The 25,774-nt window shown below is 41.9% G+C and overlaps 1 protein-coding gene across 2 annotated transcripts in view; it reads right to left on the bottom strand.

The window, feature by feature from the left end:
• The window catches only part of NHSL1 (NHS like 1), a 231,770-nt gene extending 206,429 nt beyond the window's left edge, over positions 1-25,341 (bottom strand). For both annotated transcript variants that reach the window (XM_036097872.2, XM_036097874.2), the window contains exon 1: positions 24,567-25,341. In XM_036097872.2, the coding sequence (XP_035953765.1) occupies positions 24,567-24,849 (283 nt within the window). In that variant the 5' untranslated portion in view covers positions 24,850-25,341. The remainder of the gene's footprint in view (positions 1-24,566) is intronic.
• Between the last annotated feature and the right edge of the window lie 433 nt (positions 25,342-25,774).

The following is a 25,774-nucleotide window of genomic DNA, read 5'->3' as shown; positions in this document are numbered from 1 at the left end:
CCAGGACCCTGGGATCATGACCTAAGCCGAAGGCAGACGCTTAACCGACTGAGCCACCGAGGCGCCCCATGACTTAACTTTCTAACAACTCAGAATCTAACCGCAATTTTTCACTTCTGTGGCTTCAACTAGCACCACTATGCAGATTAAACCCAAAATCTATTTCAAAAAAACTCCCATTACCAACATCCTACTGACTACCCGCCTTGGGCAGCTTAAGCTATAAGAGTCCCCAGGCTAACAAAACCGTCCCCCAACGCCAGTTCCTCCTTCCTGGCTCTACAACATCTACTCCAGGAATAAGCCTGGAAACTCTCATTCTATGTCTAAATTAGAATACCTGATGATAGGTATGAGGATTTTTGCTGTATCATGGCTTGAAAAGGTAAAATTGAAAAACAACCCAGATGTCTATCAATAGGAGATGTACACAAACCAAAATACATGCATAGAAACCAAAAATATCAACATGCTAACAGATTCCAGATTCAATTTTTTAAAAATTCACCGATGTTTTTAGCAATACCAGCAACACTAGCTTAAATATTCACTCTCTCAACATGGCTTTCATAAAAAGAATGCTTTCACTGCAATGTTCAGAATTATTTTTGTGAGGTTTTTTCTAAATGTCAAATTGCATCTTTCTATTTGCAATTATTAGTGTTCCAGAGCTGTGTTCCATGGGAAAATATGCGGCCATCACTACTACTGCTCTCAATATCCCTATAATATTGGGGCAATTTCTTCCCAAAGGCAAAGAAGTAGATAGAACGGCAACCCCAGTCAGAGCTCTAAATGCAGCAACAACTGAGTCCCATTTCTGAACTTAATTCATAGCACAAGCCTAACAAAATCCAAAGTAGAACTTTAAAATACCTATTCCTGGGCTGTTTCTGAGTTTAAAGTCCAATAACAGTTTACAACATCAATTCTTCGGTTGAAGGCTTTTGGCAGGACAGTAAAAGGTACAATCTGCCATATAACAATGTCCTTCTCACTGAAATTACAGAATATTCCTTTCTACAACAGGTCAAGATGAGGTAAACAAAAGGAAAGAGAGAATCAAAAAAACAATAAAGGAACCTTTGGCATAGTTAAAAGATAGCTTGAAATAACAAAATTTTAACACGAAGAACTGCTTTCTAGTCTACACCAAAATTTGGGATTTTCATGTTATGTCATAACCTGAGATAATGCAAAAAAATCATCCAAGTGAAGCCTCTGTTCTGCTGTATAGAAAAAAAATGAAGGAGGAGAGCATGACCATCACTCAACACAACATAATTTCTCCTAGAAAGGACTGAATGGAAATGCATATACTCGGGACAGTATTCTACAGAACGGGGGGTGGGGGAGGCAGGATAAAATGTCAATGTTTGGTCAACCACAGTGTTTTCAGTCTCTTCTACAATTTCATTCACTCACCAAATCCCAAATAAGTCAAATGCAGAGCAGCTAACAGAAGGAATTTTAGAGTCTTTAACTGTCTGCTCAAAGAATATATCCTTACTTTATGCATTATCTTTACTTTCATAGCCTTTCTATATAGTCATTAACATTAATTTAGAAAGGGAACTATCAAATGCGGTATTGGCAACTGAAAAACATCCATGATTTGCAAAACCTGTTATACACTGACTGCCAATAGTAGATAACTGGGAAAGAGGACTATGAAGAAAGCTCATTATTATATAGTTCCACAATTTTAGCAGTTAATATTTAATTCTTCCTCTGAAATCAGAAAAAAACATTATAATATCTTTCTTACAGACTGTGTGAAAAACTTAGGACCACTCAGGAAGAACTCTTTATAGGGGATATATATGCCAAATATTAAACCAGCAAGGACAGTCTCGAGTTTAAGCCAACTCCAAGGAAAATATAATTCCCTTTTATTATCCCAAACAGAGAAAAGTGTTGACTGCATTCAGTGACCAAAGTCATACTATGTAATGAAGTCACCAGAAATTCAATTCTTGCCCTATCATCCACTCTATCTGACGGCAGTTCAGACTATCACAATTTGTGCAGCTACTTAGTAATTTTTAAACAAATCCTCAAAAAACGAAAACAAAAAACACCTCTTCTTTTACTTTGGATTCTAGAGATCATGTAATTTCATTCAACTACATTTCAAATGAGGAAACTGAGGCCTGGAGAGGTGACATAACTTTCCCAAGTATCATAGTGTCATACACTAGAACGTGAAATCTTCAAAATTCCAACACTCTTCCAACCACATCCACTGATACTCGCTCTGTCTGAATATTTGTATGTGCATATAAAGAATGTTTAGGGGCACCTGGGTGGCTCAGTCGGTTAAGCGTCTGCCTTTGGCTCAGGCCATGATCACAGGGTCCTGGGATAGAGCCCCATGTCAGGCTCTGCACTCAGCGTGGAGTCTGCTTATCCCTTTTCCTCTCCCTCTGCCCTCCCCCCAACTCGTGCTCCCTCTGTCTGTCCCCTCTGTCTGTCTCTCTCACAAATAAGTAAATAAAACCTTTTTTAAAAAATAAATAAAAAGAATGTTACAAAGCACAAAGCAGCTCCCACTCCTGAGTTTATATTTTAACTGGACTCCAGAGATATATATAACAGTAAAGCAAACCATTCCCTAATTTTTATTATTATTTAAGTAGAAAAGAAAGACATTTAGAAAGAAAGGTATCTTGAACTCAGCTCAGAAATACAGGTACAATTTCAGATACATAAGAGAAGAAAAGACAGATCATTCTAGGATCAAATATAATTAGAAGCATCATTCTAACATTCAGCAATATTCTCAGCACAGACACCACACTTCAGGCCCTGACCAGCCAGGGCAGAAGTCAGTCTTAAACAACTGACCACTAATCTAGTTATTTGTCAATATTAGAATGGCAGAAACAAAAGACGTGGGGTAAAAATGAGCAAGTTATAGTCAGAGAACTGTGACAAACTAGCCTAGCTTGGGAAAAAAGTGGTTAATGCCAGAAAAAAAAATAGGACATAAACCTAGACATTTAATAACATGAATAAAAAGTAAGTTAGATAAGACTTCTAGCTCATAAATTTTTTTCCTAAGATTTATCTCATTTGCAGGCGCCAGGTGACCCTGACTTGGGCTCAGGTCATGATCCTGGGATCAAGCCCTGCATTGGGCTCCCTGCTCAGCAGGGTGTCTGCTTCTCCCTCTCCCTCTATCCCTCACCCCCTCGTGTTCTCTCTCATTCTTCTCTCTCTCTCTCTCTCAAATAAATAAAATCTTAATAAAAAAGAGATTTATCTCATTTGATCATTACCCAATTCTAGAAGCTGGACATCACAATCCTTCCATGTTGCAGAAGAGGAAACCAGGACAGGCGATGGGACATGGCCCAGGTCATACAGCCAGCAAAGGGAACTGAGAAAGCCATCTGTTGACTATGGGAAGTCATACATGAGATTACAAAGCACCCTATATGTCAAGACTTTAGACTTTAATTTATAGGTAATGAGTTTTCAACAAAGAAGTGACATAAAGACTGTTTTAGCAATATGGAAGTTCCTCAAAAAATTAAAGATAGAAATATCATATGATACAGCAATTCCACTTCTGGGTATTTAATCCAGAGAAAATGAAAACATTAATTTGAAAAGATGTGTGCACTCTTGTGTTCACTGTAGCATTATTTACAATAGCCAAGATATGCAAGCAACTAAGTGTCCATTAGCAGATGAATGAATACACATGTGGTATGTATATACAATGGAATATTATTCAGCCATAAAGAAAAGAATGAAACTGCTATTTGAGACAACAGGGATGGACACTAGAGGGCAAATAAAAAAAACTTAGCATTATGCTAAGTGAAACAAATCAGAGAAAGACAAATACCTTACGATTTCTTTATGTGTGGAACCTAAAAAAACAAAACAAATAACAAAACAAAACAGAAATACTCATAAAACACTGAACTGATGGTTATCAGAAGGGGGTGGGGGATGGGCAAAATAGGTGAAGAGAATTAAGAGGCACAAACTTCAAGTTATAAAATAAATAAATCACAGGGATGTAATATGCAGCATAGGGAATATAGTCAATAACTTCATATGGTCACAGATAGTAACTAGACTTATAGTAAGCATTTCATAATGTATATAAATGTCGAATCACTATGTTCTATACCTGAAACTAATATAACATTGTTGTCAACTACACTTCAATAGAAAAAAATTATAAGGATGACTATTTCAGGAACTTTCATTTGGAAGCAAAGCACAAGGTGATCTGACAAACCAAGGAATGATAGAAGAGGGAAAATTCTTTTTTTTTTTTTTTTTAAGATTTTATTTATTTATTTGACAGAGAGAGAGGCAGGGAGAGAGGGAACACAAGCAAGGGGAGCAGCAGAGGGAGAAGCAGGCCTCCCACGGAGCAAGGAGCCCAATGCGGGGCTCGATCCCAGGACCCTGGGATCATGACCTGAGCTGAAGGCAGACGCTTAACGACTGAGCCACCCAGGCGCCACCTGAAGAGGGAAAATTCTTAAAGACTACTGAAATGATGTGGCCCCAAAAAGATAAGAGCTGGTAAGTATAATATTGGGGCCTGTCTCTAGTTATGATATTGTGATATAAGAAATATATATGTATATGGTCTCGGTTCCTGGCACAGAGCTTCCAGGACCTTGGAATTTTCTGAGTGGCAAAGATGATAGGATGATCTTTGTTATTCACAGCAAGCCCCTTTCAACCATACCTGAATTTATGTTAATCAGGTGACTCTAGGTGACAGGGGCTGGTTACCAACCACATGATTAGATGGTTAGAACTTTCAGCCCCACCCACTCTCACTCCCACCCCAACCTCTGGGGAAGACATTGGGGGGTTGGGGATTGAGTTCAACCAACAAAGGCCAATGATTTAATCAGCTATGCCAATGTGATGGACACTCCATTAGAAACTCTCAAAGATAGGGTTTGGAGCTTCTGGCTGATAAACACACCCACGTGCCAGGAAGGTAGTACACCACAACTCCTCGGGGACAGAAGCTGCTGTGCTCTCCATGTGTGGCTCTTCATCCATATCCTTTCTTATATCCTTTATAATAAACCAATTCACATTAAGTAAGCATTGCCTTGAATTATGTGAGTTTATAGCAAATCCTCAAACTGGAGGAAAGGGTTGTGAGAATTCCTGATTTACAGCCAGTTGGTAAGAAATATGGGTGACAACCTGGGACTTGCAGCGGGCATCTGAAGAGGGGGACAGTCTTTTGGGCCTGAGCCTTTGACCTGTGGTTTGTGTCAGAATTACTCAATGAAAGGGGAATACCCACACAGTTGGTGTCAGAAATGCTATGAGTGGTTCACTAGTCTTGGTGATGACATGGTAAAACTGCCCTCCAAAAAAACAGGCTTTTTTTTTCTCCTTCTATCAAGGAGAGTGCCCACCCAACCCAGAAGACATCACCTACCCCTGAAGAAAAAATGAGACAACCTGAAGACGCAGCTCCCCGCTCACCTCTCCTGGAACAGACATGACCCCCGTTTAAGAATGGATTGAGGCTCACCAGGACAGGCTGTTAAGCCCCTGTCTACTCTGCTACTTTTATGGTCCTTCCCATGAATGTGGTGGCCCCATGACTCATACTACAAATAAGGGAGACCTTGTTCAGAGAGAAATTGCTCACTGCTTCACTATATGATGGGGGAAAGAAGGGAAATAGAAAGTCAAAGCTGACCCTTACGGTCTGGTCTGGCGGCGAGAAGAATGGCAGTAACCCCGAGAGAACAGGGAAGAGGGAGGAAGTGTGACGGAAAGGTGTTCTGTTTGAGAAGACGGGCATACACATAAAAAGCATCCAGGGGCTCTAGGCACAGGGAGTGAAATGAACACAAGCTTCAAATCTAGATCCCTCTCAAAGCCCCACTAAAACTACAACAAAGGAATTGTTTTAAGAAGATGGAGAGAATGGAAGAGGTAATGAGAAAAATTTTGGAAGCTGGAATAGGAAACAAGTTGAGCAGTACCTGACTGGAGACTTAATAAAGCCAATCCTAAACCAGCTTGGAAGAAAACTAAGAACCTACTCAATTTATACTGCAGAGTTCTCAAAGCTCAGAATGGGTCATGGCAAGTGCTTCCGGAAGTAGAAGTCAACTGATTTTCTTGGGAAGGGGGTAACAGTTAAAATAAGGATTGGCTGGAAATTGCTTATGCAGTCTGAACGCTACATCCCCCATCCCACTCCAAGTCACCAGTGACCGCCCCTCACACACCCTAGCAGAAGCCTGGAGGTTAATTCTAAAAAGAGGTTAAAACAGAGGGTTTCTGGCTTGAGAATAACACGGCACAGTTGAGAACCTACCAAAAGCAGAGGGATTAAGTAAACAGAGGCATTCTGAATGTGGAGATACCTGGCCTTCTTTCCACAGTCCCAGGAAAGCTAATAGCTACGACTTACCCTCCAGCTAAGAGATTAGACGAGTTTTCTCTGGAGAATCTGACAAGCCTACAGTGATCTAAAGTTACTGACAACAAGGATCCCACACAAAATCTGCCCACCCAATCAACAAGCTCTATCCAAACCCTCAGACCCTCCAATTGGCCTTTCATCCCCCCACTTATAAATAAGTAGATAACCAAAGATTACCATACATCTCAGGAAAATCACTAAAATAAAAGAGAGACCAAAACAGAAAAAAACAACTTGGAATAAACATTGTTAAGGTGAATAAAACTTATAAACCTTACTAATATTCTCAAAGAGATAAGAAGACACAGTACATCAATGAATTAAGAGCAGGGTGTTATATAAAGGGGCACTCACCACACACACACACACACACACACACAAAATTGGAAATTAAAAACCTGATAGCAAAAATGAAAAGCTCAATGGAAGGGCTACAAGAATAAGAAATATCTCACAAGGTAAAACAAGACATGAGATGGAAAAGCATAGAGAAAAGATAAAGTTGGAAGACTGGTCCAGAAAATCTAACATCTGAAATTATAAAGAAGAGAGAAAATTAAGGAGAGGAATTAAAAATTAATTCAAAAACTTCTCTCAAAACTAAAGCAAAAGATCTTCTAGATTCATCAAGTATCCAACAACATTAATTAAACATACACACATACACACCAAAGGACATCACTGAGATTTTGGAATACCAGGATTAAAGTGACTGTAAATCTTTTAGAGAGGAAAAGGAAGTTACACATAAAGGATCAGGAATCAGAATGTCTTGAGCTTCTTAACACTAAGATTAGAAAACTAAAGACCAAAAGAACTAAAAGCAATATCTTCAAAATAGAAAAAGCAAAAGATTTTTAACCTAGAATTCCTTACCCAGAAAAACTATCAATCAAATGAGAAGACAGACAAGCAAAAAATTTGCATGTTCTACAATATTTCTTAAGATAGGACCAGAAGTAGAGCTCCACCAAAACGAAGGACTAAACCAAGAAGAACGTGTTATAGGAGACAGGCATCAAAAAAGAGAAGAAATCTCTAGAATGATAGTGAAGAACAGAGTGACAGGCACTAGCCACAAAGAAAAATCATCCTACATTGATTTAGATCAGAAAGCTCTGGGAGATAAGCTTATTCAAAAAAGAGGAAAGTAGTAGAATTTTTAAGGTAAAAAGAAGATGTGGATAGAGTAGAGTTTGAAGTTTAGATAATAACAAACAATAAACACACACACACCAAAAAGGGCTGGTATTAATGCCAGGGAAAACAGAAGGCAAACAGTAAAGGAAAAGTAATCATGTTTGATTATATAGCTCCGCTCTGAACAGTGTATGCTGTCATAACATTGTAAATAAAAACTGAATGCTGAAAAACTACAATATAAGTGTCCGGGGTGGTGGGTGGGTAGGGGGGAATTGGGGAGAGGAGGTAAACATGTTTGGCAGGGGTCAGATGGAGGGAAGCAAAAGAAGCTAAATTTTCACCTTGAGAAGTCAACAGACAATACCTAAGACTACAGAAACATGAAATAGCAAAGCCAGCATGACGTTTAAATATATCGAAGTAAATTTTTAAAAAATCAGCTAAAAAGTTTAAATGACTATCCATGTCCAGAGGTTTTCCACTCTAGCCAACCTACCTGCTCATTTCATGGCCATGAAGCCAGCTCATCATCAAGGGAAAAGTATATGGTATGAAATGAATCACCATAAATCCTCTACAGCCATTAGGGAAAAGTCAAAGCAGGTGGTTTAACTGTCCTATAGGGGTGACATCTTAGTGAATGCTAAGGACAATACATTACCTTTAGAAGTACTGCAGTAACTATTAGGCAATGAAGAATTTTATCACTGCCTCCTTCTTATTTTTCTTTCCCCTCATAGTTATACTCCTGACCACCCACCCCTCAACAATAAAACTTAAAAATTAAACTATTTAATTATTATCTCTAGCCAGGAAACTAAAAACCACCATATATGAAAAGGATACTTCAGCTTGGTCTAGATCCACAATGCCACCTGAGAGGTGATATGTCTATTTCTAATATGAAATGGGTAAAAAAAAAAAAAAAACCTGAACAAAAGAGACACAATAGGTGATTCAGAACACTTTCTAATTCTTTCTAAAACAGATATGACCATGGATCAACCTAAAGTACTCTGTTATGACTCTCAAAACATAAAGGACATAGCACAGTAAAAATATTTCTAGATTTTTCCCATTACCTCTTTTCCACTAGCCCAAATAATCAAGTAAAAATTCAATAACCAAATATGCCACTATGATTGGAATACAGTAAAAACTGTCTATTTCTTAATTATGCTAAATATTCCATTTTAGCTATTCATATGTTTTCAATGAGAAAGCCTGAGGAATTTGCAAAGTGATTTCTCAGTGGGGAAATATTTAACTGGGGAAAAAAAGACTATTGTTATTTGGTCCTGCCCCATTAATATAAACAGACACTTATGTAGCTAAGATTTAAGTAACTAGAACAGTTTCCCAGACTCAGCACTTTTTACCTCTTCTTCCCTTTCTCTCTTCATTTTTACAGCTACAAAGAAAACTGTCAAGATTCATTTCTGGCTACAGAGATGGGGAAGCCCACTTCCATAGAACACAATCATCCCACAGTTCTCAAAGCTCTTCATTGAATTTTTTTTCAAAGTTCAAGTTAAAAAACAGAAGTTCATTTTCACTTTGGAAATCGAACTTGAAAGAAAAATGTGACCTCCCAGAATTTAATTCCTTCCAAGGAACTCCCTGAAGAACATAAACTGTTAAGACATGGCCACTTGGGGAAAGCATTTTCATGTCCTGTTTGACATGTGAAGCTACATGGGACTTGACAGGAATAATTTTTAACAAGCTCAAGTCAGTCTTTTCTTTACGTGTTCAACATGAATTAAAAACATGTACTTTACCAAAAGCTTGCTGGATTCTATAAACAATTCAGATCCTTTTACAGAGAATGCACAGGGGAAGTGGAAAGGATCTTTAATGCTTTGCATGTTGTTTGCTTAAAAAAAAAAAAAACCCACAATCTTTGAACAGAAATCAAATGTAAATGCATGCCCATATAAAAGAGAGGTAAGTAAAAGGAAAAAAAAATTAAGTGGGCTTTTCAAACTGATAAAACTACTCACCCTTATCCATTTAAACACTCCTAGAAAAAAATTAAAAGAGGCAAGACAAGTAGCTTCTTACTTACAAACAGGTATAAACACTCTGCATATACTTGCCAATTGCCCCACATGAACCAGCAGGCTGCTGGTGGTTCACCTTCCCTCCACAGGCCTGGAGTTGTTACCTGGAATGAATGTCCCCAGCCAACATTCTGGCTGAGCACAGGGTCTAAAGTGCTCAGTCTCATGCACCCACACTCCTTGGGAACGCTCCTATCCCTTGCTTCCTGAGGGTTATCCTGCATCATGAAATCCTCACATATCCTGCTATCATGAAATCATGAAGTCCACCTCCCCCGAAACAAGGAATCTGGAGGCCTGATCTAAATCATTTATGTTATAGATGAAACCGGTCACACAGCTTAGGGAAGGGGTCGGGAGGACAGAAAAATGTGATCTTGTATCCTGGCCGTCATCTATAATCCATTTTGCCATAGAAAATTCTTCTATGATGATTAGGGCGTGCAGCACTACATGTCTGGGTATCTATATTCAGGATGAACAGGCTTTGCGAGGACTGCCTTGTGCCTGGTCATGCTTTGGAAACATGGTTTATAAGAGGAAATGTATTTGTAAGTTTAAAACAACTTACAAATTAACTTTTGTAACTTGACAAGTTTCTAAATTAGAGATTACATGTGTAATAAAACCAACTCACTGGAACTCAACAAACCAAAACCCCTAACTTGATTTTATCTGATCTCAATCTGAAAAGAAGAAAATAACATCAAAACAAACATGTTATCAGAGATGTAACCAAAACACCATTTTTAGAGAACATGCTGAATAAACTTAATCCAATATTCTAGACTCTCAGAACGGAATTATCAAGATGTCCAAAACAATGGTCTTAACTCCCACATTATGTCCAATTATCAAACCTAGCCATCAGCTATCTAGAAAACTCACTTAACCAGAACACAAGCACAGTCATTAGGAAATTTTAAGAGCTCAACCAAATAATTAAGTCCAGTCCTTTATTCCAATGTCTTGACTTTATTTACGTCTAGATTTTAAAATACGCTCAGGAAAAAAATAAGCAAAAATAATTTTTTAAAAATAATAAGGGCCAGTCCAAAGTACCTATCAGCTAATATTTACTGTTCATTATGGGCCAGCCACTGTTCTAAATATGTCATTTTATATGCACAACCGTTAGTACAGTGCCGATTTTACAGAGGAAAAAATCTTAAGCACAGAGAGGTTATGTAATTTGTGCAGGGTCACACAGCCAGTAAATATTGTCTCTAAACCACCATGTTCTGCTGCCTTTTATCAAACTGCTTCAATTATCTCTCACTTCTCCAAATTACAATGGATTATACTGTACTAACAGCTACTTTATGAGCAGATTACATAAAATGAAAACCTGAATCATATCACATAAAGCCAAGCAGGATTCCGCTACCAGCAAGGGCACATCAACCACTCAGTACATTCATGCTTGTATATTCTTCTCATGTTTATTCAAACGTGTATGTCCCATCCACAATTAAGATTTCCCATGTCTGCCTAAAGTTTTCCTAGTTACGTCTTCTAGGAGACACTCACTAAAATATCAAAATGGGGGTTTTATTTAATCAGTATTTAGGGAGAATAATCCTCTCTCCTCAGATTTTGTTTTAGAAAGTATGCCCCTACCCTATGATTGTGGTGAGTCACCTCCCTACTTTCTGGATGTTGTTTAAAGTTCCTAGGGAAAGGGAAATCAGAGAGGCTGCCTTCAGCCCTGAGGATGACAAACAAGCCCAGGGCCAGGTTACTAATCTCCAAATGGTGAAGGCCCACTACCAAGTGGGCCTCTAAAGCACAAATTGGCAGGGATTCAAAGACTCTTAAAGCAAGTCTCTCATTGTTGTACGGTAATGAAGCATTAGTTCATAAACCCATACTGTCCTGGACCATATGGTCCAGCTTCTAAAGAAGCCTCTGGGAACTGAGCTTTGGCAGCCCCACTCATGGCCCACAGCCCAGCAAAGGTGGTAGGTCTCTAAGCAGATTCACCTCTCTGGCTCTGCAGATGGTGGTTCTCAAACGTCGCCATCAGAACCACCTGGAGGGCTGTTATATGCAGACTGCTGCGCCTATCCCCACGGATTCTGATAGAGGAGGTTTGGTGTGGGGCCAAGATTTTGCATTTCTAGCAAATTCCTCGGAGACGCCGATGATGCCGACCCAGGAATCACACTTTGAGAACTGATGATCTAAGTTAAATTCTTGGCTGGTGTCACCAGCAAGCACCACATAGTTGAAGGTATTTTCCCTCAACAAAGGTAAATGTTCTAGAGAGTTGAGGCAAGGCCAGCTCGTCTCATCACAGCTTCTCTTATCCTCCATCACTAACAAGTAAACTAAGCAACGTCCTTGAGGTACAGGCTTGAGAGAGCACATTACAGCAACACAGCCTTTAAAGACAGCAAGCTTGGGGAGAGCAGGAAAGAGAAGTTTCCCCTAACATATCAAATCAAAATAAGCCAGAGATGGAATTTCGTTCCTACATCACCTGTCTTCTGACACTGATCATGAATGTCTGGCAAAGGAAAAGAAGCCAGAATGATGGGAAGCATTCACAAAAGGACTTTATATTAGAGACTAACGTACCTTTCATCAGTGCAGCTCAAAGAACCAAATAAACTTGATTAGTTCTCTACGGGTTCACATCAGCACTATCACATGAGCTACTAATTCACCTCCACAGGTCATGCCAATGGGCACAGTGATTTAAAATAACCAGAATAAAACAGAAAATACTGACCAACTCCTAGCCAAACTCAGAAATTTTTCAATATTAAAATGAACTTAAAAATTCACAAAAAAATAATTACAATTATTCAAATAAAGTGTTAAACACAGAACTCACCTATACCTTATTTTGTCTCTACCATTTACCAGTTGTGTGACCTTGGGCAAATTACTTGACCTCTCTGTAGCCACTCAGTAAAATCAATAAAATGGGGGGTGGTACTATGTCTCTCATACAGTTTTTATGAGGATTAAATGAAACTGGCACATAGTAAGTATCCCATAAATGTTAGCTATAAATGTTATCCCATAAATGTTAATATGAATTATTTTTATTGAGCAGACCTTGCAATTTGCAAGCAATACATTTAGATTATGTAAAATTTACTAATGGCACTCAAAGACATTTCTTCCACCCCCTTTCATGCCTCCATTCCCTGCCACCATTACCATGGGTGAATTTGCCCAGTTCCTCGATGTTTCTATAGACTATTAATTTTTCAATTAAACCACCCAATATTTAAAATAAATGGAGCAAGCTTAATCCTCATCTTGCCACAAAACGAGAGCCAAAGTTGCAGCAAGAGATAGGTAACAGACCTTTGTTTTTAAAACTTGTTGAGCTAAATCTAAACAGACCCCGTATGTTGCAAGAACCAAGGTGAGAAACCTAGAGACAGATGTCTGATTGACATTTTGGTGGAGGGGGAAGGGAAATGCTTATTTGTTTTTTAAAGGAAAAAGAAAAATGTAACTTCTCCTACAAAAAAAAAAAAGGCAACATAATTTATTAGCAAACAGGCACACTACTCAACTAAAAAACCAGTAAGGAAAGGACACAACCATCTTTTGACTCAATGACCTATTCACTGTAAAGAGAAAGAGAACTATCATTGTGGGTCAACAACCTTAGTATAAAATAGGGTTAATTTGTCCAGAAAGGGGATAATGACAAAGACTTAGCGATCTACTGGACTGTAGAATTCCAGCACATCTTCTCCTAAATGCTACCTCATGAGTGCAATTTAAAGGTTCATAAATAACACAGAGGAGAAACCCTAGGAAGCCCCAGAAGATAACAAACTTCTGTCCACATGATAACTCTTGTGTAAACAGACTCCAGAGAACATCAAAAGGACTTCACTGGGGAGCCAATGCAAAGTAAGAGATCCTCTTCTCTTTAAGACAGTCTCTGGATGTCTATGACCTGGGGGAAATTCTCACGATATAAGCTAAGTCTTAAAAAATCAGGACACAAAACTATTTATAGAGAGTGATGCGCTGTGTTCTGTTAAAAGAATGTTATCTGTTGCTATAGAGCCATTCGTATAGACTCATACAGATACATCAGCAAAAAGGAGAGGAATTCGACATGCTCTGGGCTGTGATACTTTTTCTTCTTTATATATTCCGCATTTTACAGGTTGAACTTTATGATGAACATACATTAATGTTATAATCAGAACTATTTTATGACACACTTCGTAAGAGCTAAAGCTTTTTTTTAAGACTGGTTTGTTTATTTTGAGAGAGAGAGAAAGAGAACGTGTGGCAGGAAAGGGCAGAGGGAGAAGGAAAGAGAGAAACCGAGACAGACTCCGCATGAAGCCCCACATGGGGCTCAATTCCACAACCCTGAGATCATGACCTGAGCCCAAACCAAGAGTTGGCACTTAACCGACTGCAGCACCCAGGAGCCCCCATGAGTTAAAGCTTTTTTAATGTACTTTTATTTACACAAAACTTACATGGTAGGATGTGTTATGTTTCTGAGGCCACATTCATGAATAAGGCTTTAATTAGTCATTTCTATACTAATTCAGTACAAACCTTTGGTCTTAAGCAGGTTAACAAATGGGAAAAAAATAATTCAAATGACCATAGCTGCTTCCTTCACTTGTCTGTCAATGTCATTCTGTACTGGGCTCTACAGGCAAGGTAGTTAGAACCAACCCAGTGAAATAAAAATCCCAAGCAGACTTCATGATCAAATGCATTTATTTAGCAAATGAAATCACTATGTCAGAGTAAAACATTCCACACTGAAATTCAAATGCAGCTCTATATTGGTAGTAGTCCCCTCCCCAACCAGGAAGTAATTCACATTTAGCATGCAGGATATCCAGACAGAAGGCAGAAAATGCCCATTTTTAAATAAAGTCAACCTATACTGTGTTGTTACAGACATTTAACAGAAGTCCCTTCTCCTGTTTTCCTTCTTTTTTTTTTTTTAAAGATTTTATTTATTTGACAGAGACACAGCGAGAGAGGGAACACAAGCAGTGGGGAGTGGGAGAGGGAGAAGCAGGCTTCCTGCCGAGCGGGGAGCCCGACGTGGGGCTCGATCCCAGAACGCTGGGATCATGACCTGAGCCGAAGGCAGACGCTTAACGACTGAGCCACCCAGGCGCCCCCCTTCTTTCTTTTTTTTTAAGATTTTATTTATTTGAGAGAGAGAGAGCACGAGTGGGGTGAGGGACACAGGGAGAAGCAGACTCCCTGCTGAGCAGGGAGCCCAATGCAAGGAGGCATCCTGAGCCTCCGGGACCATGACTGAGCTGTAGGCAGACGCTTAACCGACTAAGCCACCCAGGCACCCCCTTTTTCCTTCTAATACAGGAAAAAATTAACCATCTCTTGAGAAGCTCCCATTTAAAACACACCTAAAAGCAAAGCATTAGCAATATAAAAAATTAAGAAAGAGCTTAAATTAACACTGCATTTCAATGGTAATTAATCTCATTTTTACCAAATCAACTGCATTTTCTGACAAAAAAGAACTGCAATTTTGGGGCGCCTGGGTGGCTCAGTCAGTTGAGCTCCCGACTGTTGGTTTCTGCTCAGGTGGTGATCTTGGGTTGTGAGATTAAGCCCTTCATCTGGCTCCACTAGGCGCAAAGTCTGCTTGAGATTCTCTCTCCCTCTGCCCCTCCCAATGCTTGCATGAGCATGTACTCTCTCTCTCTCTCTAATAAAAAAATAAAATCTTTAAAAAAAAAAGAAGTGCAATTTCACAAATAGGAAAAAAAACTGGCTAAAAGGCATACAGAAAAATAATTAAAATAATCACTTTAGATTATGTATACAAATAAAGAGGAGCAACAGGATAATCCCCAAATTATGCATATGGCAAATGGAAGGAAAATAACACTAAATAATATTTTTATACTTGCATAAAGAAACTCTGGAAGAACAAGGAGAAACTAATAAAACTGATTATTCTAGTGGGGGGGGGAATGACAAAGCAGAGAGGGGACAGAAGCAGAAGTGAGACTTCATTGCCCAGCTTTCTTTATCTGTTTTTTTTTCCCAACAATGTAAATGTATTGCCTGCTCAGTACACTAAATGAAAATTTAGGCTAAGATGATCGGGCTGCATCATGATTTTCCAGCAACCCTGGCCATTATCTAATGTAGAGGTAAAGAACACTGGCTGTGGGGTCAGGCTGCCTGCAGCTTCTGGACCGGTCATGCCAGGAGCCAGCTAATGAGTACGACTGGAAGATCCTGAGAGATGCGGGACAGTGCTCTTGCCTCAGTGATGGTCACAGCAGCCAGACCATGAGCTGGGAAACCACAGTGTTCCTCAGCAGTAGCTCTCAGATGCCAAGAGAATCAGGCATAATTTGATTCTGCATAGCATAGCATCTGCTTAATTCAATTTCCTTTGCTACACATGGTGGTCTCTCGGTTCTCAGAACATTTTATCAGATGGCTAATACTGTCATGTAGAAAGCCCCCATTCTATTTTACCATGTGTTACTACAATTTAAACCAGCCCATTACCACACAGTCCCCCCTACATATTACTGATAACATCTTTACCAGCTCTTAATCAGAAAAGGAGCGGGGAATAGAGGGAAGTGTAACAGAAGGCATCCCTGCAGGAATGACCTGAAACAGTTGTCTGTCCTCCCAAAGCAACACGTTGCTTTTCTACATGGAAGGAAGTTTCTTGTCTCCAGAAGAATAAGTCAAAATAAAGCATTACTAAAAAAAGAAAAATCCACCAACCCACAAGGAAAAGAAGTCTTATTCCAGAAGGTTTACATTTCTTTTTCAGAATACAGTTTGTATGCAAAATATGCTCTCAACATTTAAAATCAGTATTTTGTATGTGAGAAAGGGCCACTGTCCCACATGCTTACAGGCAGGTCTTTTAAGTTAGAGATCTTCTAAAAATCCAATTTAAATGGGCAATTTGGAATTCAGAACAGATTTTCTTTTAGAAATAATGTTACAAATAATGGTTAACTTTACTCCTTAATATTTATTTACATATCTGATCATCCACAGGAAACTGTAAAGCATTCATCTTGTAATCCTCACAACTCAGCACTAGCAGAATAACCCAAACTATATTTCATGAACGGAAGACTATCCTGCCACCCTCCATGGACAAGATTCCTAACACACCACATAGACTGGTGTTTCCAAAACTTGGTTAATCAGAATCACCTGGGGGTACTTGTTGGCCAGGCGTGTTCCTGGCCTCACCCCAGACTTGATGACTCAAAATCTCTAGGATCTCCGGGAATCTGTTTTTAAACAATCCCCTAATGTATCTGATGATTCAGAAAGTGGGGGAAACACAAGATAAATGAAACTGTGCTAACATATGCCGAGTTCCAAGATGCCCAAGGAGAGCTGAGGTCTGAGCGGGGCCTCTCAAGTTTGGAGTGGGAACATGAAATCAGGTAGAAGTAGGGTGTAGACGGAGGCTTGGGAGCCTCCTGGGCAACTGAGGTAAAAGGGGGAGCTCTTACATCTAGGAAACGAAGTGGGAGCAGAGCCAGGTATGCAGTTCCTCCAATAGGAGGAAATGGGGGTGACAAGGGCTCTGAGAAAGAGGACATATATAAAGGCCCCAAGAGATGGGCTCACTCTCCCAAGCCTCAACTCCCACATCCCATGAAGAAAAGAGAAACAACAGCCCTTTGCATGCTGCTGTCACGAACCACATATACTTTAAGATCCCTGGGCCAAACCTTCTGGTTTTCAAATTATGTTTCTCTAGGACATAAGCTCCCCTCTAACTTGGTCAGCTTTCACCGTGCAGGCTGCAGCTGAGCGGCCTCCCACGGATTGGGCCGGCTGAGGTAATACGTGGACATTGATGTGCACCCAGATGCTCACTTGGCCTTCTCAGGCATCCACACAACAACAGGAAATGTTAAATACATGTTAGTGATGCGCCAAGCACCGTGCGACGTACTTTAGATGCAGGTCTCAGATTTCTTGGCCATCCACTACTAGTTTGAAAGGTTTCAAAACAAAAAGAGAAGGAAAGGGAAAAGCCCGAAAGCCAGGGGCTTTCTCCCTCAGCTATGTGACAGGCTTTTGCCACATCTTCTTGGGGTCAGTTTTCCTCACCTGAGTACACAATGTCATAACATCAAGAGAGACAGCACCACGGAATGGTTAGGACGGGCTCTGGAGACAAGCCTGCCTTAGTCCAGAGACCAGCTCCATTGCTTACTAGCTGTGAACGTGGGTAAGCAAATTATTTGTGCCTTAACTGCGTCATCTGTCAAAGAGAAATAATAATAGTATCCACCTTGTAGAGCTGTTGCACATACAGTAGACCCCCCTGACCTGCAGTTCAGCTTTCCATGGTCTCAGTTACTTGCAGTGACCACAGTTCAGAAGCAGACAATCCTCCTGCTGACCCATCTTCAGAGGCTCAATAGTAGCCTAACACTATGTCAGGAACAAACATAGTACACATAGGGTTTGGCACCATCCATGGTTTCAGGCATCCGCTATGGGTCCTGGAATGTACCCCCGTGGATAAGGGGAGGCTCCTGTATTCAGGGGTCTGGCCCGTAGCAAGTGCTCCAACAGCAGCTGTTGGTGTTCTTGGGCAATACAAAGTCACCAAAAAGTCAGCCCGATGCCAGAAACTGGAAATCCACTGCTGCCACTGCATAGATACTGGGATCAGTAATGTCATTGTTTGTTTGAGGGATGCTAAATGCATTCACAGACATGTCACTTAATCCACAAGGGACTGAGGCTGGGACCTCCAGGGCCTTTGCTCAGAAGAGCCCTCATTCAGAAACAGAAGCTCCATCTGTTCTGCTACATTTGTCCAAGGCACTGCTAAGGTGCACGTTTTGAGATGTGCAGACCACAGAGGTAATGTGTGAAGTCAAGACTGCCGTCAGCACCATCCTCTTGCTTTGGAACTGCAAATCCTGCAGAAATAATTCATCCCAGGATAAAAGCCAATTTGAGGAGAAACAGAATTAAATGATTTTAAAAATCACTAGGTACCCAGTTAGGTATAAATCATTTTATCTTATACTTAAAACTTGATTTTTTTTAAACACATTAAAATGAGAGCCAGAGGAAAACACTGCATCATTTTCTGAATGTTCTTCTAAAATATTAAAAATCTCAAATATTTATCTCTCTTGTTTTTCAATTTTTTTTTCATTTGCTAGTCCCAATCCGAAAACAACACATACAGATGAAATTTTCATATTGGCTTTTCCTCTAATACAGAGGAAAATTAAACTATCGCTAGAATAACATTTCAATATAAATGTAGGTAGCTTTTTGAACCAGGTAATTGTATTACACCCAAGACCCAAAGAGTAAACTGATGTTTTGGCTTAAAGAGTACACCATCATAATTTAAAACAAAACCAAAACAAAACCTCTCTTTTAGAAATCTGACATATAGCAAATGCATTTAAACAACAATTCTCTTTCCATAATGATGTTAGCATTTTTTAAAGATGAGGAGGAAAGCTATGAACCCCCTAACCCCTCAAGACATGAAGCTCCATGTACTCCATGTGGGTGAAATATGATTTGAAAGAGTCCCTTTGGTCATGAAGAGTTTATTTCAGACACACACACACACACAAAACTTTTTAAATCCCATAAGAATCAGAGGGATTATTGATCAAAGTCATATTTGCAAGGTCATCTTCACTACTAATATTATCAAATAGTAACCCCTCATTAGAATCACAAAATACCAAAATTGGAAAGGCCAGTAAAGATTATTTTGGTCAAAGTCTCTATTTTACAGATAAGGAAACTGAGGCCTTAAGGTGCTGAGTAAATTGCTCGAGATCTGCATTAAAAAATGGCAGAGATGAAGCCAGATTCGAGTCTCCCAATTCTCAATCCAATGAGCTTTCATGTCTATTTCAATGCTCCTCGAAGTTCTCCAAGGACACAGTGGCATCCGTTAAACATACTGGAGGCTCTGGCTCAGTAAGGCTTTGTTAAGGTTCTGGAAATCTGTAACTCTAACAAGAGTTCTAGACAATTCTCAGTATCAGGCAAGTATAGAAAATACTGCCTCACCTCATACAGTCTCCTTAACCTGAGGTGCAATCTGGCTGTTCAGCTACCTTCAGTTTCTGTCAATACATTTAGGGGCCCTCCAGGGATTAGAGGTGGGTGGAGACCACATTCCTATACCAACACCCTCCTTAGCATGTGGTATGTTTCAATGAAAGCAAGTCTTAAGTCAATTTCACGAGCAATACAAACATTTTATCAGCAGGCAGGCAGGCACAAAAACCACCATACTACCTGTTCTTAGAAGTGCAGTGAAGCCTCCACTCTGTCTTTAGAACTCTGACAAGCACCTTGCATAAAAGGTTCATTCTGAGGAAGAAGCAAAGATATTCTGACATCAGGACAACCAACCCTCTGGTTGGGTCAATAGGCAGTCTGTTGGGATGCAGGACAATGCAGCCAGACACCCAGAGCACCATCCTGACAGTTTTAGGCTATAGCATCAGCCTAACACAGACACTGCACAAGCTCGTATCTTATTTATGCAAAGATGGTGTCTATCCAGTCTTTCTGCCACAGCCAACTACCTGCAACCATTCATCTCTCCCATAAAAGTTGTATACTATCAAGACCATCACAGAAAAGTTCACCAGGCTGAGAACCGCACCAACTCCACGGGAGTTCACATATACTAGATGTGAATGGGGCCCACTACCGTTGTGCAACACAACAAAAGCTCCCTGAACTTGGAAAATTTATACAATCTAAGGGGGGAAAAACCTTCTGTTTCTCTGGACCTAAAAGAAGAAAAGCCAGCAAGCATCCTTTTTCCTATTTCGTTTTCCACAATTACATTTCATATTCACCCAGGAAGTACTGTTGAGGTGAAGAAATCAGAAGTCTCCATGTCGATCTAATGTATACCTACTAGTTCCAGAACTTCCATTTCTTTGTCTGTGAAATAGATAAAATGCAACCTGGCCTTCCAGTTGATTTCGAGTCAAATAATGAATATGAAAAACATTTTCTCAATCATAAAAGCACTCCATAAATGTAGTGTTATTAATTATAAAAAGGAACAAATCACATGGGGCTTAATAATGAAACAGGCTATTAGGTTGAGTGTCTCTTGATATCTGCATAGGAAAATTTGTTTTGATTTTTACAGAGCTGAGAGATAACTATCCACATTTCTAGCTACTGTTACTCTTTTCAATAAGGACTTATCTTGTAGCAAAATTAATGCAGTTTGATTTTAGAGAAAAGAGCATACTAGTGGTTCAGCACAAAACCTTAAAAAGGTAGAAAGTTTACTGTTTCATTTGTTTTTAAAGTTATTGTCTTGTTCCCGTGGATTTGTAGCAGTCAGTATTACAGTCCCTCCTGAAGATTTTTGTAGTTATTCTTCCTGACACTGACCACTAAGAAACCAAACACTGGTTCAGTTCAAATATCTACTGAGCTATCCCATTCTAGGCACTGTTCTGAGCTTTGAAAAAATAAAGATGCAGCCATCCTGGACCTCAAGCACCTTGCTATCTAGCAGAGGGGAGCAGAAGTGAATACACAATTTCAGCCCATGCTGGTAAATGTAGTGATAGACACTGGAGGCCCATAATAGATGCTATAGGAGGACTCCTTCTAACCTGGGGGTGTTGGGAAAGTATTAGGGGAGTCTTTAAGGATAAGTAGGAGAGACCCAGCAATTACACTACTGGGTATTTACCCCAAAGATACAAATGTAGTGATCTAGGGTGCACGTGCCCCTTCAGACATAGACACACACACACACACACACACACACACACACACACACACACACAAAATGGAATACTACTCAGCCATCAAAAAAAATTGAAATCTTGCCATTTGGTACAATGTGGATGGAACCAGAGGGTATTATCCTAAGTGAAATAAGTCAATCAGAGAAAGACATTATCATATGCTCTCACTGATATGTGGAATTTAAGAAACAAAACAGAGGAGCATAGGGGAAGGGAGGGAAAAATAAAACAAGATGAAATCAGAGAGGGAGACAAACCATAAGAGACTCTTAATCACAGGAAAAAAACTGAGGTTGCTGGGGGGGGGGGTAGGGGAATGGGATACCTGGGTGATGGACATTAAGGAAGGCACAGGATGTAATGAGCCCTGGGTGTTATATAAGACTGATGAATCACTGAACTCTACTTCTGAAACTAATATTACACTATGTTAATTAATTGAACTTAAATTTTTAAAAATTAAGAACATTAAAAAAATAAAAACGATAAGTAGGAGAAAAAGTAATATACCTTCTCCCCAAATTATGACAAAAACTTATGTTGGATAACTATCAACCTATGAGATTTTGAGGAATGGCAAACATGATGAAATCAATCATTGCCCACAGCACTAAAATGTTTCTCTATTACAAAGATAAAGTCTACATGTTTTTATTTTTATTAAGTCTATATATTTTTAAAACAGCTCTACTCACACGCTTTATTATGGTAGAGACCCATCAGGCAAGGAAATATGGCATAATCTCCCACTGTAGTTGGCTTCTGGTAAACTGTTCAATTCTGTTACTTGCTCCTTGGGAGACTCATTAAAAGGTTTATCTGACAAGAAGAATGAAATTCACAGTCATAGTTATCCTTTGGACTATTTGTGGAATGTATCTAAACTTTTTTTCCTATTTCCCATGTGATCCTAAAAGTAAGGGATATACCCAGTGAGACAAGGAGGTGAGCCAATCAGAAGGCCACGCTGAGCCAGGAGCCCACCACTTCAACTCTCTAGGACTCAACTTTCTCTCGCGCTAAGTTAATGAAGTAGATGGCCTTCACAGTCAACTCCACGTCTAAAAGTCTACATGTCCGTTCTAATGGAGTATGTTATTCGGAAGGCCTGCCTAAAAAGGTACCAAAATGATTTCAAAATGTAGCTTTCACTCAGGAACAAAGTTTGAAGCAGTTTTTGTTTTTTGTTTTTGTTTTTTTAATCCTAATAGAAGCTAAGTAAAATGAATACACAGGTGTTTCATTGCTTTTTAGCAATAAAAACATTAAGTGCATGAAGGTGAAAAGCCACAAAAACTAATGTGTTTACAGTTTGGCTTCCTTCTCTATATGCGCTTCTACTCTCACACATAATTATATTCAATAAAAGCCTCCTTTCTCAATCATAAAAAAAATGATGAGCCAGGTTTTCTGGTATAAAACCAAAGCTATTTAAGATTCAAAGAAACTTGTGGAAAGTTTTAAAAAGAGTTGTATCAGTCACTATGACAATTTTAGTTAAGTTAGGGCATTTGGGCAGTTTTGGCTTTGGACATCAATTTGGTGCATATGTACACAGAGAAAGAAAAGTACTGCTTAAATGCAAAACAAAACTAGCAAAAGGAGTTCTTGACCTTCAGGGAGGTTTTTCTTGTTTTTTAATTCCCACAGTAGATCAGTTCACCTACCAGTCAGATCTGCCTCATCACATCATTCCTCAAGGGTGAAATTCTCATTCACCCACACAGTCACTCCACACAAAAAAGCCATAGAAGCAACAAGGCATCACCGAGAGGACATTCCACTAGGACAGTATATCCTGATGCATAAGGTCATTATTCACAGTCAATAGATATATTCTGTCCAACATCTTTATGAGACCACCTTGATTTTTTTCCCCTCTCATTTTTTGAGGGGAGAGGAGTAATCTCTACCCAGTTGGGAACTGTCCACAACTTACAAGGATCTGTTGACAACACAACGAAAGAGATGTAAAATGTAAAGTCATCACATGATAACTTCACAACTTGGAGAAAGATGTATTACAGCAAACAATCTCACCAGTATTAACGTACTGAAAACTTGAACACTTCCGGTTTTAAGGTAATTAAAATATAGCTAAGTTTTTCTAGCAAGAGAAAAAAATGGAAACCAGCTATTTGAGGCTGTATAGGAAGTGACTATAAGAGAAACAGTATTTCATTCAGAGCTGCGGAAATCTAGGCGTGTGTTCACCAACACCTCCCCTCACACTCTGCAATCCATCAACCATCTCCAATTTATTCTTTACACTTAGAATTATGACCAAGTCCACGTACTAAAAAGGGGAGAAACCACACAAACATCATTCTGAAAGTTTCTCTGCTTTGGGCCAGCAGGAAATTCCAGTTACTTCATTCACTGGAGCTTGTTAAGCTGCTGAAATGAAATGGGTGCTGCAGAGATCACTACGTCAGGACATAGACTTGATTTTCAGGGTTGGACGAGGTCAGACAAAGATGAATGGGATTCAAAGTCTGAGCTCAAGGTCAAGGTCCTGTGAATCACAAAGAGCTCTGGGGTGGGAAGGCAAAATAGCACACGCGCACGCACACACACACCCCTAACTAAAAGTCTGCATACTTTTGTTTGCAGGTAAGCGCGCCGGACGCGGTAGGCAGAGAGGTGACAAGCAGCCCCAAAGCTTGCTGAGATCCCCAGAGATTTCTACAGACCCTGCCGAGTCTCAAGAACTGTAATCATTCTATATCCCTATCTATATCGCACCCTGGCTTCTCGAACAGGCTACCTTCCCCCTGACCCTTTCCCACGACCTTGGCTCCTCCTCTGTCTACAGCGCCCCCGGGTCTCCTCTCGGCCTCCCACACAGACAGAGACAAGGACCGGACAGTGGGACGGGCCAGCCCAATTCCCACACTGCGCCCACTCGTCCAAGGCGGCCAAGAACCTCCCGGAATCCGAGAGTCGAAGAGCGCCGCGCCCCCTGCCACCTGCGCGGCTGCCCCGTCCCGGGTCAGGCCGTGCCCACCCGAGAAGCCGACCCTCGCGGGGTGCTGGGGGTTCGGGGCTCCGCGCGGCGGCCCGAGAGCCGACCCGAGACCGCCAGGGGGCGGGAGGGAGCAGCTGGCCCGGCACCTCCCCGCCTCGTTCCCCTCCCCCGACCCGCCGGCCACTCACGGATTTTCACTCGGCGGTGGTCGAGGCGCGCGGCGGCGGCGTGCAGGGCGTCGAGGCGGCGGTGCAGCGCGGCGGTGCGGCGGCCCAGCGTGGCCGCCTGGCCCTCGAGCTCGCCGAAGATGTCCCCCGCGCAGCGCGACAGGTCGGCGAGCTGCGCCAGCAGGCAGACCAGGGCGTGCGAGCTGACCTGCTCCAGTGAGCGGAAGAGCGGCGCGCCCGCGGCCCCGGCCGCCTCGGGCCGGCGCAGCCGCGCGGGCTCCACGGTCCTCTGGTGGAAGGGCATGGCGGGGGGCGGAGGGACGGGGACGCGGGCTCGCGGCGCGGCGGGCCGCCCGGGGCGAGCGCAGCCCTCAGTCCGCCCCTCGTCGGCGTGGAGCGCGAGTGCGCATCCAACACAAAGGAAAGTCCTGGCAGCGGCGGGGCGCCGCGGGGCAGCCTGGTGGCTCCTGCCGCGGGGAGGAGGCGAGGCGGGCAGGAAGGACGGACCGACGGACGCGCGGGCGGGCGGCGAGGCAAAGGAGCCCGGGCAGCCGCGGGGAAGGGCTCCGGAGGGTCGGAGCCGCGGCTGCCTGGCGCCCAGCGGCGTCCTCCCACCGCCGGGGTGCCCGGGCCGCGCGGCGAGAGGAAGTTAGAGGAGCAGCTCCCGGGCGCGGGGCGCGGTGGCCGCAGTGGCGAGTGGAGACGGGAGTCCCGCTCAAGTTTGCAGAGAGGCAGGAAAGAGCCGGCGGCTCCTTCCCTCCCTCCCGATTGGAGAGGGAGGAGGAAGCGGGGGAAGTGCCGCCGACACCGGGCGAGAGGGAGGGGAGGCGAAAGAAAGGAAAGGGGGAGGAGAAAAGGGCCGGCCCGGGGAACCACCTGCGGCTCTCGCGGCCGCCGCGCCCAGTGCCTGAGGGGTGGTGGCGGCCCCGCGTCTCCGCGCTGCCGGCCGCGGCGGCCACGGCCGCGCAGTCCGGGGGGGCCCCACGTCGGCGCCCCACTTCCCTCCAAAGCCCACCGGTGTTTGGGCCGAGCCCTCGCCCGCCCCCGGGGCCCGGCGCGGAGAGGGGTGGAGCGCAGCGCGGGCGCCGCGGAGGCGGAGGCGCCGGGGACAGCGCGGCGAAGCCCGCTCGGCCGCTCACCTGCGCTCCAGCCCGCGCGGCCGTTGAGTCGAGCGCGCCCCGCCGCGCAGGGAACGCCCCGGGGCCTCTGAGGGTCTCCCAGCCCCACCT

Source organism: Halichoerus grypus, chromosome 9 (assembly GCF_964656455.1).
Source record: "Halichoerus grypus chromosome 9, mHalGry1.hap1.1, whole genome shotgun sequence".
In the NCBI taxonomy this organism is placed as follows: Eukaryota; Metazoa; Chordata; class Mammalia; order Carnivora; family Phocidae; genus Halichoerus; species Halichoerus grypus.
This window is presented reverse-complemented; position numbering and strand designations above follow the sequence as displayed.